Consider the following 12517-nt stretch of genomic DNA (forward strand, 5'->3'; position numbering starts at 1 on the left):
TTATTCTGCCTTTATTCTCAAACGGAACAGTTTTAATCTGTCTCTAGTCTCGGTACAGATTAATTCTTCCACTACCATGCCCACACGTTTAAACTGCCAAGTTAAGAAAGTTAGGCCTGCCGCTTTAGCCCACGTTGAAAAGCAGAAGCGGAGTCGAACCCGGGACCTAAACAACATCTCGATCAGCTCGACCATTACTACAAGCTTTCGAATCATCGCATTCACTCAGCCATTCGCCATAGAAGGGCTGAACATTTATTTGCAACGTCGCAACCTGTGGGCAGGGGAGACCCAATAGTCTGTTGCCACGTCACAGGTCTGTACGACGGGGCTACGAGCTATTGGACTCCACCACCCACAGGTTGCGACGTTGCAGGCCAGTGTTGATGCCTACTATAACGAACCGAAACTTTTAAAAAAAAAATTAGACTTCCTAACAGAAGTGAATAGATCTAAACTAGTCGACCCGCGGCGTAGCATACGCCGCTATTTAGAGACGGATGAACACTTCTTGAAAGACTCAGTTGTCCAAATGGGGTGGGTTTGGGCAAACGACTGCTCGCCACATTAAACACCGGAAGTACTCATGTAGGCAGCGTATTGTCGAGCAGAGTGCATGACTGTGCTTCCGTGAATAAGAACAATGGACAGGGCGTCGCCATAGTTATCCCAATGTTCGCAAAACAAAGCTTACAGCCATCTTGCGAAGTTCGAGAGCATCAGTTTCGTCGATGACATTTTTTCCAGAAACATGCGACTGATAGAAATAAACAGTTACCTGATGCAGAAATTTGACTACATTGAAAGACCTGTTGACTCCACGAAATATATGTGAAGTGGTGGTCATGGTTAGGAAACGAAGGGGCAAAAATAAAAACAAAGCTACAGAAAAAACAACAACATGCAACTATTTTAATAACACAAGATTTTGGCGTGTGTAAAAAAAAAAAATACACACATAAATGTAAATATAGAATATAAAGAGAAAGATTACTTGTCCCATCTCTTTTTTTTTTCTTTCTGAGCCGTGCTCTCAGTCGCCGCGAAAGTTACGGGGGGTAACTCTAGTCCGTCTTGCAGAAATAAAAGAGTTACCCTCCATGGCTTTTGCGTGGTGTCCCGCAAGGTTGGACGACGAAGAGAATTATTTATATAGAAGATAATGACACGCCAAGCCAAACTAATTGAAGAAGCTGCTACATCTCGGTGTATAGATCTATTCTACAATTCTAGATTCTATATTTTGACGTTAACTGTCTATAGAGAGGAGGATTACATCGCCACTATCCAAGGCTACATTTGGACGTTAACTGTCTATAGAGAGGACGTTTACCTCGCCACTATCCAAGGCTATATTTGGACGTTAACTGTCTATAGAGAGGACGTTTACCTCGCCACTATCCAAGGCTATATTTGGACGTTAACTGTCTATAGAGAGGAGGATTACATCGCCACTATCCAAGGCTATATTTGGACGTTAACTGTCTATAGAGAGGAGGATTACATCGCCACTATCCAAGGCTATATTTGGACGTTAACTGTCTATAGAGAGGAGGATTACATCGCCACTATCCAAGGCTATATTTGGACGTTAACTGTCTATAGAGAGGAGGATTACCTCGCCACTATCCAAGGCTATTGTCATTTATAACTATGCTTTGAAAAAATATTTTACTGAACAAACATTTCAGTAGCAAACTTGTATTCGCTCTGGTTGATACTGTTTTTGGTTGATACTGTCAACTCACTATCATACCGAACAAACTTTACAGTTGACCTCTAAAGTGCAAAGTTGTTAAGTACGCTGATAAGAAATCTCACTGATAGCTGGGAAGAAACCATCGCGATAGTCTGATATAATCAAACTTCTTATAGACCATATCGCTGTCGTAGTGAAATAATATTGTTATAGACCTGGTGGTGGCACAGATGGGGGGGGGGGGGGTAGTGGTGCGTGTGTATTCAGCCGACGAAAATCGCCCCAGGCCAGCGCTAGACGAGCGGTCAACCGTGCCGGGTTACGACGGTCAGCCGAGACGAGTGTCAACATGACGGTTCGGGATGGATCGGCGTCGTGAACAAAGCTCAAGAGCGTCACGAGGGATGTAGTCATCTGACCACCCAGAATGGTCGAGCGGCGTTCTGTCCGGTTCTAGAAGGCCAGCAGGGACCCTATATGAAGAGCGAAGGTATCGGAGACCAGGAGACACAACTTCCCGATCTACAGTTCGTTACGACGGCTCAGTACAAGTCCGAGACGAGACGGAGACACCAGTGCAAGAGTTGATACGGCGGTACGGCTATTAACGGAGAGATACTTGTACAGTCTTGTGTTACGTGCTGCCAATTGTACAGTATTGGCTGTTATTTTATTGACATTAAACTAGTACGGTATTTGAAGCCCTGAGTTGTCAAGTTCTTTCAGTTGGTGGTGTATGGTGCAGTTTGCAGAGAGCATGGATAGTGAGATTCGTAACAATATATATAATATATATCTGTTTGTACAATACGGAATCACTCCATGCAATAAAATAAATGAGAAATGGACGAGCTCTCATCCAAATCACAAGAAAGATGACGCTTACTATAAGCTATCCCGACAAGACCAACGTCTAATCTTTCGACTCAGGACCGGACACAACAGAATGCGACAACACATGTACCGGAAGCTCAAAATTGGAACCAGTGAAATCTGCCCATGTGGAGTATCACCTGAGAATGCCGGCCACGTCCTCCAAAACTGCTCTCTTTACCAAGAGGCCCGTATAAGACATTGGCCCCCAAAATCACCCCAATAGAAAGAAAACTATATGGAGAGCTCTCTGATTTTGGAAACCATTGCGCAGTTCATCTCATGTATTGGTCTAGTCATATGAACACTCCAACATAACAATGAGAACGAAGAAGAAGAAGACTCCATGCACAATACCATCAAACCATTGATGGATCTGGAAAATGTCACGTGAAAAAATACTGCGCTGGTAGAAATGGAAAACATTTTCCCCCTTTTCTTTTGTGTTTTACTTGGATTTAGGTCTTGAACCTTTAACGACGATGTGTGCGGGGTTCGGAATGAGCAGCACATTAGTGCGAGGAGCACTTTTAAAAAAAAGAAAAATTATTATTTTTAAGAAAAAGACAGTTTTATTGATCCTGTCTGAGATTGTTGTTATGATTGTATGAGATTGTTGTTATGATTGTATGAGATTGTTGTTATGATTGTATGAGATTGTTGTTATGATTGTATGAGATTGTTGTTATGATTGTATGAGATTGTTGTTATGATTATATGAGATTGTTGTTATGATTGTATGAAATTGTTGTTATGATTGTATGAAATTGTTATGATTGAATGAGATTGTTGTTATGATTGTATGAGATTGTTGTTATGATTGTATGAGATTGTTGTTATGATTGTATGAGATTGTTGTTATGATTGTATGAGATTGTTGTTATGGTTAAATGATATTGTTGTTATGGTTAAATGAGATTCTTGTTATGGTTAAATGAGATTGTTGTTATGATTATATGAGATTGTTGTTATGATTGTATGAGATTGTTGTTATGATTGTATGAGATTGTTGTTATGATTGTATGATATTGTTGTTATGATTGTATGAGATTGTTGTTATGGTTAAATGAGATTGTTGTTATGATTGAATGAGATTGTTGTTATGATTACATGAGCTCAATTTTCAATTTAAAAAAAAAAAAAAACAATTTCATAGAAAAGTTAAAATATAAAAAAAAAAAATATTCAAAATTTAAAAAAACGGACACCACCACGCGCCAAGTGTTGAGTACACGAGACCACACAGACATCTTGATCTTCCAGTCAACGAGCTGCGCTGAGAGTCTCCCAGTTATTGTCTTGATGAACAGAATTCACACACTTCCAGACGATTTGCCGTAGTTCTAGTGCAGAGGGTGGGGGGCGCAGGGCCGGCCCTAACAATTGCGAGGCCCTATGCGAAAATGGTTGCGCGGGGCCCAGTCTGGATAGGGATGAGGATAATAGGTGAAAATGAAGATTTCGTGCTATGAAATACATTCGCCTTTACATCTGATTCATTCTTTACTAAGTAGAAAATCACGATCTAATTTACTTCAATTTTATCATCAAACTTCTGTTTCCCACCTAGATCACGCCCAATAGCGAGAATGGCCAAATTGTTCAATCCGTCTTCGTGAATTGTTGACCTCAAGTATTTCTTGATTAGTTTGAGATGCGAGAAGCTTCTTTCACTAGATGCCAATATTACGGATATTTTATAATGCCGTTTTTTTTAAATCGCAGGTAGGATTGGCGTTTTCTATATTGAGTGACACCCCCAAAATGACAATTTTGTCTATATTTCAGGAGATTTTATGAGTTTTCATGAAATTTTAATAATATCATGACTTTTTCGTATATTTTGCAACTTCAAGAGATTTCCAAGTGCTCCTGAAAATCATGAGGCCGCGGGCACCCTGTATAAAATGGTTTAATTTCATATTTTACATCTAGAATTAGCGCGAGGCCTCGAATGAAGAAATTGCAGAATGGTTGTAACATGTCTATAAGTTCTAAATTTGTTTTAAAACAGTAGGCATCATAAAATCATCATTGTACAAATGGTTAGTGTAATCTTATCTTATGCATCCAGTAACAGTACAATACATTCCGCCCTGTGTTTGGGACAGACAGGTATCTGTCAAGGGCAGGTCACTAGTACTTTACAGCGGCACACCTCGACCGCTGGCTGGGGTTAATGGCCTTGACATGTTTTTGTGAGTTGTTGGTTCTGATTAAAGATCACAAGTACAGTACCGGTGTTACTGACAGCGTAAGCCTCTGTGTATCTGGGGGGAGGGGGGATACTTTTAGTAAACACTTGATCTCTATACGCTTGAGTTGTAGGCCTATTTGGCAAGTTGAAAGAAACAATGGTTTGTAAAAAATGTTTTGTTTGTTTGTAAAATGTTTTACATGTTTCGGATGTTCCTTCAGAGTTGAAGATAGTTTACTTTCTGGTCCTAACCTCCCGCAGGACGACAGGGGATGGGAGCGGGCAGGGTTCGAACCGGAGACATCTATAAATCCAAACAACAGTCCAGCGCGCAAACTGCACAGCCAGGCAGCCAACAACTTGTGTTTAGTGTAATGTTGACGTCAGCTCAAATAGCATTAAGTCATCCCTGCTTATCTTATTCCATAACAATGACAAAACATTTCCATTAGGTTGGGGTCTTGAGTCATACCCATACTTGTATGAGCCATATCCTACTTTTATGAGCCATATCATACTTTTATGCATACCAGATCGATACAAAGGGAATTTAAAAAATGGAATTTTAGGCAAGACTACCATTAGTAAAATCACTAAACTTTGAGACATTTCAGGACAGAAATATAAAAAGTAATGTAGCTACAATACATAAAAGACTAAACCTTAACTTACAAATAGAAAAACAAAACTAATTAAATTCTCAGAAAGACACAAAAAGACATTTCTTATTTCATAAACTAGAACAAATTCGTACAAGAGCTCCTTCTTCTCTAGTGCCATTAGAGAATGGAATGGGTTGCCTGAATCAGCCAGGAAAAACACTGACTTAGCAGAGTTTAAGTCATTGAATAACATACATGACTAGAATGATACATGAAATGCTTCTTTTTTTTTAAATTAATATCTTTATTATATTAGATAAGAAGATTAAAATTGTTTTTTGTTTCACCCAGCTCATGACTCAAGAGTACACACCTTGACATATATACCACCCCTACTCTCATTCCATTAGTTCAAAAACTCTGCCTTCTATATTTTTACAGCTCTTACTGTAAAATTCTAAATTTTGGGGCTTCCAAACTGGTATATGGAGCACTCAGTAAAATGTTTTTAAATTGCTTTTTGTTACAAACCGTGTTTGTTTATATTCCTGGTAGGGCTAAATTTATAGAGTTTTACTCTACTTCAAGTGTGTTAAAAGGTTGACCATGGCTAGCAGAGATGAATGAGATCCTGGTCAATAGGTCCACATGAATGTGTGTAGGGGTATATGAGGTGTGTATGATCGGAGGTTAGTTAGTGACCAGAGACTGAGCAAGTTAAGAGTCAGAGGTAGATAGTCCAAAGGTAGATAGTCCAAAGGAAAATAGATAGCCTAAAGGTAGATAGTCCAAAGGAAGATAGATAGTCCAAAGGAAGATAGATAGTCCAAAGGAAGATAGATAGTCCAAAGGAAGACAGATAGTCTAAAAGTAGATGAATAGTCCAAAGGTAGATAATCCAAAGGAAGATAGTCCAAAGGTAGATAGTCCAAAAGTAGATAGTCCAAAGGTAGATATAGATAGTCCAAAGGTAGATAGTTCAAAGGTAGATATAGATAGTCCAAAGGTAGATAGTCCAAAGGTAGATAGTCTAAAGGTAGATAGTCCAAAGGAAGATAGATAGTCCAAAGGAAGATAGATAGTCCAAAGGAAGATAGATAGTCCAAAGGAAGATAGATAGTCTAAAAGTAGATGAATAGTCCAAAGGTAGATAATCCAAAGGAAGATAGTCCAAAGGTAGATAGTCCAAAAGTAGATAGTCCAAAGGTAGATATAGATAGTCCAAAGGTAGATAGTTCAAAGGTAGATATAGATAGTCCAAAGGTAGATAGTCCAAAGGTAGATAGTCTAAAGGTAGATAGTCCAAAGGTAAATAGTCCAAAGTTAGATAGTCCAAAGGTAGATAGTCCAAAGGTAGATATAGATAGTCCAAAGGTAGATAGTCCAAAGATAGATAGTCCAAAGGTAGATAGTCCAAAGGTAGATAGTCCAAAGATAGATAGTCCAAAGGTAGATAGTCCAAAGGTAGATAGTCCAAAAGTAGATAGTCCAAAGGTAAATAGTCCAAAGTTAGATAGTCCAAAGGTAGATAGTCCAAAAGTAGATAGTCCAAAGGAAGATAGATAGTCCAAAGGTAGATAGTCCAAAGGAAGAAAGTCCAAAAGTAGATAGTCCAAAGGTAGATATAGATAGTCCAAAGGTAGATAGTCCAAAGGTAGATAGTCCAAAAGTAGATAGTCCAAAGGTAGATAGTCCAAAAGTAGATAGTCCAAAGGTAAATAGTCCAAAGGTAAATAGTCCAAAGTTAGATAGTCCAAAGGTAGATAGTCCAAAGGTAGATAGTCCAAAAGTAGATAGTCCAAAGGTAGATAGTCCAAAGGTAGATAGTCCAAAGGTAGATAGTCCAAAGATAGATAATCCAAAGGTAGATAGTCCAAAGGAAGATAGATAGTCCAAAAGTAGATAGTCCAAAGGAAGATAGATAGTCCAAAGGTAGATAGTCCAAAGGAAGAAAGTCAGTCCAAAGGTAGATAGTCCAAAGGAAGAAAGTCAGTCCAAAGGAAGTTAGATAGTCCAAAGCAAGATAGACTGTGTTGGATGATGTACTGAACTACTTTTTTGTTTGAAGTGATGATCCAAGTGACATAGATATAGATTGTATGTTTAAAACAAAAAAAAAAAGAGAGAGAATACAAGTTTTGTATAGATCCTGTGACTGACAATATCTACACATTATGTTGATATCCATGACTAGGTGTGAGTGTTAATGCAAAAGCATAACATATAAGGAGGAGTTAATAAAACAACTAAATGGAAATGAATTAAAAGTAGCAAAGAAGGACATGTTGAACCAGATATATTTTTAAACTAGTTAACTGAAGATTTAACCAGACTTCTTACCTTAGCCAGTAATTTCTCTGTACATAAAGCAATGGCTGGAAAAATAACAATTGCTGAAAAAAAAAAGCAACAAAATTTTTTTCAGCCAGATATATTAGGAAATTAGATATATTGCAATATCAACTTAAAGCTACAGTATAATAATTTACACTTAATAAATTCATTACATCATAGAAAAATAAAAAACTAAATATATTTTACGCACTAGCTAATTATCTTCTGAATCAGCCCCACACAAAGTATTTCCATTACCCACAGCTCCCCTAATAAATAATTCCCATGAATGCTCTCTAAAAAAAAAAAAGTAAAAAGTTCCCCTTTCAAACCTTGTGGTCTATAGGGCAGATGATATAAAGGTCATCTGTTTCTGTGACCTACGGTTAACCAGGGTGTCATGTGGCCAGCACAATGACCAACTGCCTTTACTTTTCCCCAACTAACGTTAGGTACCCATTAGGGCTGGTTGGACTCAAAGGCGCCCAAAGATCCCGAAATTAAAAATTCCTGTCTTCACCGGGATTAGAACCCCAGTCCCCGGTTCGGAAGCCAAGCGCTTTACCCCTCAGCCGCTGCGCCTCCATCATTTAATAAATACAGACATTTTTGTTATGATAATGACATTAGTGAGTCTGGATGGAATTATACACGACTTCTGAACTGCTTAATGATACTTACAGACAGTTAACAACAAATTGGGCCAGTTGTATGGCTCACGAAGAAACCACTCGGCCAAGTAGCTGTAATTTATAAGAATGCCATACCTGGAAAGGAAATTTTTTTTTTTTTGGATTAACGATGTCAAATTGTAATATTATTATATTAAATATTGACCACAATTTTAATTCAGGCTTAATAGCAACAGAAAGAAAGAAAACGCTTTTAAATAACTTTGTTCTTCTGAATGGTTATATTAGTCTATTAATGCACTTAATGAAATAAAACACATCAACGAGACTTATTGAAACAAAGTCTTTAAGAATTAATTTACTTACTTAATGATATTTTCCAAAAACAATCTGGCATTACCCAAAACCTGAAATGGAAAATAATATTCAAATAAAAATAGTGATACAGATTCAATTACAATCATTAACAACTTGTTACATCACACCAAAATATAGAATGTATATGCATGACATTGTATCACATTGAAGTGGAAGTTATAAAGAAACTTTTAAAACTTGCAACTTGGTTTATATCTTCTTGCATAGTGGGGCTGAGTTATGAGGATGAGTTTAAAACTTTATAAAGATCAGCATTTCCAACATTTTTTGTTTTAAAGTCTTGTCGTGTATATTTCTCTTGTAGGGATGCACAGAATATTTCTTGGGCTTTTTGTTGTCATTTCTGTAGCATGATGCTGGGCTATCTTACTGACCAACAGAGCTTATCCAAAACAATGGACACAACATGACCTAAACAGTGCTGATGTGCCAAAAACGCAAACTATGGTATTTGGTTTTAAAAGGTGATGAACTGTACACTAAGAAATTCTGGATACAATTTAGCCTTTTCATGACACCACACTCAACAGTTCCTAAAAACTTCCACTCATTTTGGAGGATAAAAGATGTAGTAGAAACTTCCAAGATCACAACTTAGGACCTCAATCAAAGTTCATTGCTAATAATACAGGTACTTCATACATTACATTTTCTTCACTCACTTTGGAGCTTAAAAAAAGCAGACTAATCTCTATAGAGATAATCTGTCACCCAATAAGCTTGTGCAGGAGGATCTAAGTCAAAGCATGTCACAGTGCTATTAATAAAGCTATAGATATTAATCATAAATCTTGATCATACTATTGATTACTATTTCCTATGGTGTGGATAGCTGCATGGCCATGTGTAGGCTCTTTGAATTTCCTCACAAAGGTCTCAGGTTCAAACCATCCCACAGTCAACCTCTGCTGTCCTGCAGAAGGCTTTGGGGTATGTTTCAATAATTTATGAAAGAACAGCTGGCACTTACAAATCAAGTCAAATGTTTGACACATTGAATGTTTTGTGCTACTTACCAAAAGAATAAAGCAAAGATTTAAGATACCATAATAGTTTGTGAATCCACTACTTGTACTAAACAGTGAGTCAGCATGACTGTGAATCCTGAGAAGATATTAAAAATAAAAGATTGAAAATAATTTTTATTAGCACATAAATATCAATTGAATGTAAAGTGTAGTATCAGTAGCAGACAATTTGCATTTTGAGAACAAATCAGTAGCAGAAGTCTAGATGTTGATAGTTTTAGACTGAATTTGCATTTTAAGAACTATCAGTAGCAGAAGTCTAGATTTTGATAGTTTTAGACTGAATTTGCATTTTGAGAACTATCAGTAGCAGAAGTCTAGATTTCAAGAGTTTTAGACTGAATTTGCATTTTGAGAACTATCAGTAGCAGAAGTCTAGATTTCAAGAGTTTTAGACTGAATTTGCATTTTGAGAACTATCAGTAGCAGAAGTCTAGATTTTGATAGTTTTAGAATGAATTTACATTTTGAGAACTATCAGAAGCAGAGAGAACTATCTGTAGCAGAAATCTAGATTTCAAGAGTTTTTGGTGTAGTTTGACTAGCAGTTATCTAAATTAAAAGTAACTATTATTACTAAGAAGTACATAAATGTATTCTATTTAAGAAATATTACTTTATATTTTATTGTTTACTATAAAAATGTATTTTATTTAAAAAATATTACTTAATATTTTATTGTTTACATGTTTTTATTTAAATGTACTTTTTAATGGCAATCAAAATTGACATATTGCCAGAGATGTTTACAATACCTAGGACTTAAAATGGACATCAATATGTTTATCGTTAGTGTTTCTTCAAATTAGTTGTATGGTTGTGGGTTGGTTTTATATTTTAGAACAAACTTTGGGGAACTTTTACAGGCTGAGAAATATTAATGGACTGAAGATAACTTTAATGTGACTGTATTCATAGGAACTCTTATATTTTTTTTAATTAAAGACTGGTTTAGCATGCTAAAAAGCTAAAAATATACAAAAAATAATTGGCTCTTGAATTTAAACTGATTACTATTATCAATACTTGTCAATATTAATTACTTGTAAAAAGGCATTATGACCATCTTTAAAGTTACAGAAAAACATACAATCTTAATATCTTACACAGTTTTGTCCACCTGTGGTTTAGGAAAAATCATAAATTCAGGCTCTGAAAGCCAATCTGGAATAACAGACTCCAGCGAGGTAATTATTATCTTTTTGAGCCTGCTTGAAATAGTCTCCAAATCAAAAGTAAATAAAGAAATAATCCAAGATTGAACTTCATCTCCAAAAGATTTAGATCTATTTAATGAATCAGTATACACACACTTCTCCCTCATTTTTGCAGTCTGATCACAACTTGTTGAGGACACATTCATTTTCAGTTGACCTTCACATGCCTCACTGCTCAGTTCTGATTTGTGATTGGAACTGTTATTAATGGCACAGGAATGATTTGATGATGAGCAATTTTGTACACATGTTTTTATACCCATTTTTTTCTTATTTGTTTCACTGCTAGCAGATTGTGTTTTTTGATAAGGATTCTTGTCAGTCTTATCATTTGTAGAATCGATTCCATTTTGATGGAATTTTGTAAACACCATTCTCACTTTTTTCTGAAAGATTTGAATCTCTTAACTGATAATATCCATATTTCCTTGCAATAGAAAAACTAAACGTGTTATAACACATACATTAAACCACTTGACTTACTATAGACTATAGTATAAATAAAGCAGACATTTGAATGCTCATATAATAAATCTGGGGACAGTGGTGGTTGAGTGAGTTCAAATCTAGGTGAAGACTTGAGATTTTGAATTTCAGGATTTTTAGGTCTCCCTGAGTCAACCCAACTCTAATGGGTGCCTGACTTAAGTTTGAGAAAGTAAAAGGTGTTGGTCATTGTGCTGGCCACATGACATCCCGCTTGTTAATCGTTGGCCAAAAAAAAGCAGAAAACCTTAACATAAATGCAGCCTTAACATCATCTGCCCTATAGACTGCAAGGTCTCAAAGGGGAAACTTTAATTTTTACTTTCGTAATCTAGAAATAGAATCTAGAAAATATTTAACACACCTTAAGATTTAGTAAAAAAAAATAGAGAGCAAAAAGAATATTTAGATCTTTAAGTTGAAATTTCTTAAACATACTAGGTAATTAGCATTGCACAATCTTGCAAACAAGATTATTCAGGATACTTAGTCAAAAACAGAAAGTCCTTTCCGAAATAGCTTACAATTATAGATTATTATATCATATCATTATTTAATGTAATGTCATGCACAATAAATCTAATAGTCTTGTGAAAATGACTGACACATCGACAAATAAATCTCTTATTCGTACTGGTTATGAACCTCAGTTTAGTTTTTGGATTTTTGTTACTTTACTCTCTTAACTCAAACGAAGTATCATCAATGGAAAAACGTCTAACAACTAAGGATCCCACACAGACGTTAGTCTTAGGTTACACTTCACTAGACTCCAGACTCATTACATTAGGTGTTAGACTATTATATTATTATATAATAGTCTCACTAGTACAGTGTAGTACTAGTAGTAACACAGGACACAGATCTAGGCACAAGTCAACGATAAGATCTACATTTAGTATGAATGCAAATTACACTCTTTATAGAATATCTACTATATCCGGTAATATGAAGAATTTCAATATCATGTGTATCTTATATACACTTGCAGGTGGCCGTCATTCCTTGTTCAGTGACTGCGCAGCTGTGATTGGGTCTAAAACTGTAAACAAAACCATCTATTTTTAGAAG

General features: G+C 36.2%; 1 protein-coding gene across 5 annotated transcripts in view; it reads right to left on the minus strand.

Moving 5' to 3' along the window:
- The window catches only part of LOC106051926 (diacylglycerol O-acyltransferase 1-like), a 37538-nt gene that overhangs the window by 24631 nt on the left and 390 nt on the right, over positions 1 to 12517 (minus strand). Inside the window, exons 1-6 of one of the 5 annotated variants that reach the window (XM_056034689.1) lie at positions 12362 to 12474; positions 10850 to 11346; positions 9732 to 9819; positions 8704 to 8744; positions 8387 to 8472; positions 7712 to 7764 (exon numbers count right to left, since the gene is read on the minus strand). In XM_056034689.1, the coding sequence (XP_055890664.1) occupies positions 7712 to 7764; positions 8387 to 8472; positions 8704 to 8744; positions 9732 to 9819; positions 10850 to 11334 (753 nt within the window). In that variant the 5' untranslated portion in view covers positions 11335 to 11346; positions 12362 to 12474. Of the gene's footprint in view, positions 1 to 7711; positions 7765 to 8386; positions 8473 to 8703; positions 8745 to 9731; positions 9820 to 10849; positions 11388 to 11884; positions 12040 to 12080; positions 12475 to 12517 lie in introns of those variants that run through there. The other 4 variants (XM_056034688.1, XM_056034686.1, XM_056034690.1 and 1 more) reach the window with 4 other exon arrangements.

This window comes from Biomphalaria glabrata, chromosome 7, assembly GCF_947242115.1.
Source record: "Biomphalaria glabrata chromosome 7, xgBioGlab47.1, whole genome shotgun sequence".
Classification (NCBI taxonomy): Eukaryota; Metazoa; Mollusca; class Gastropoda; family Planorbidae; genus Biomphalaria; species Biomphalaria glabrata.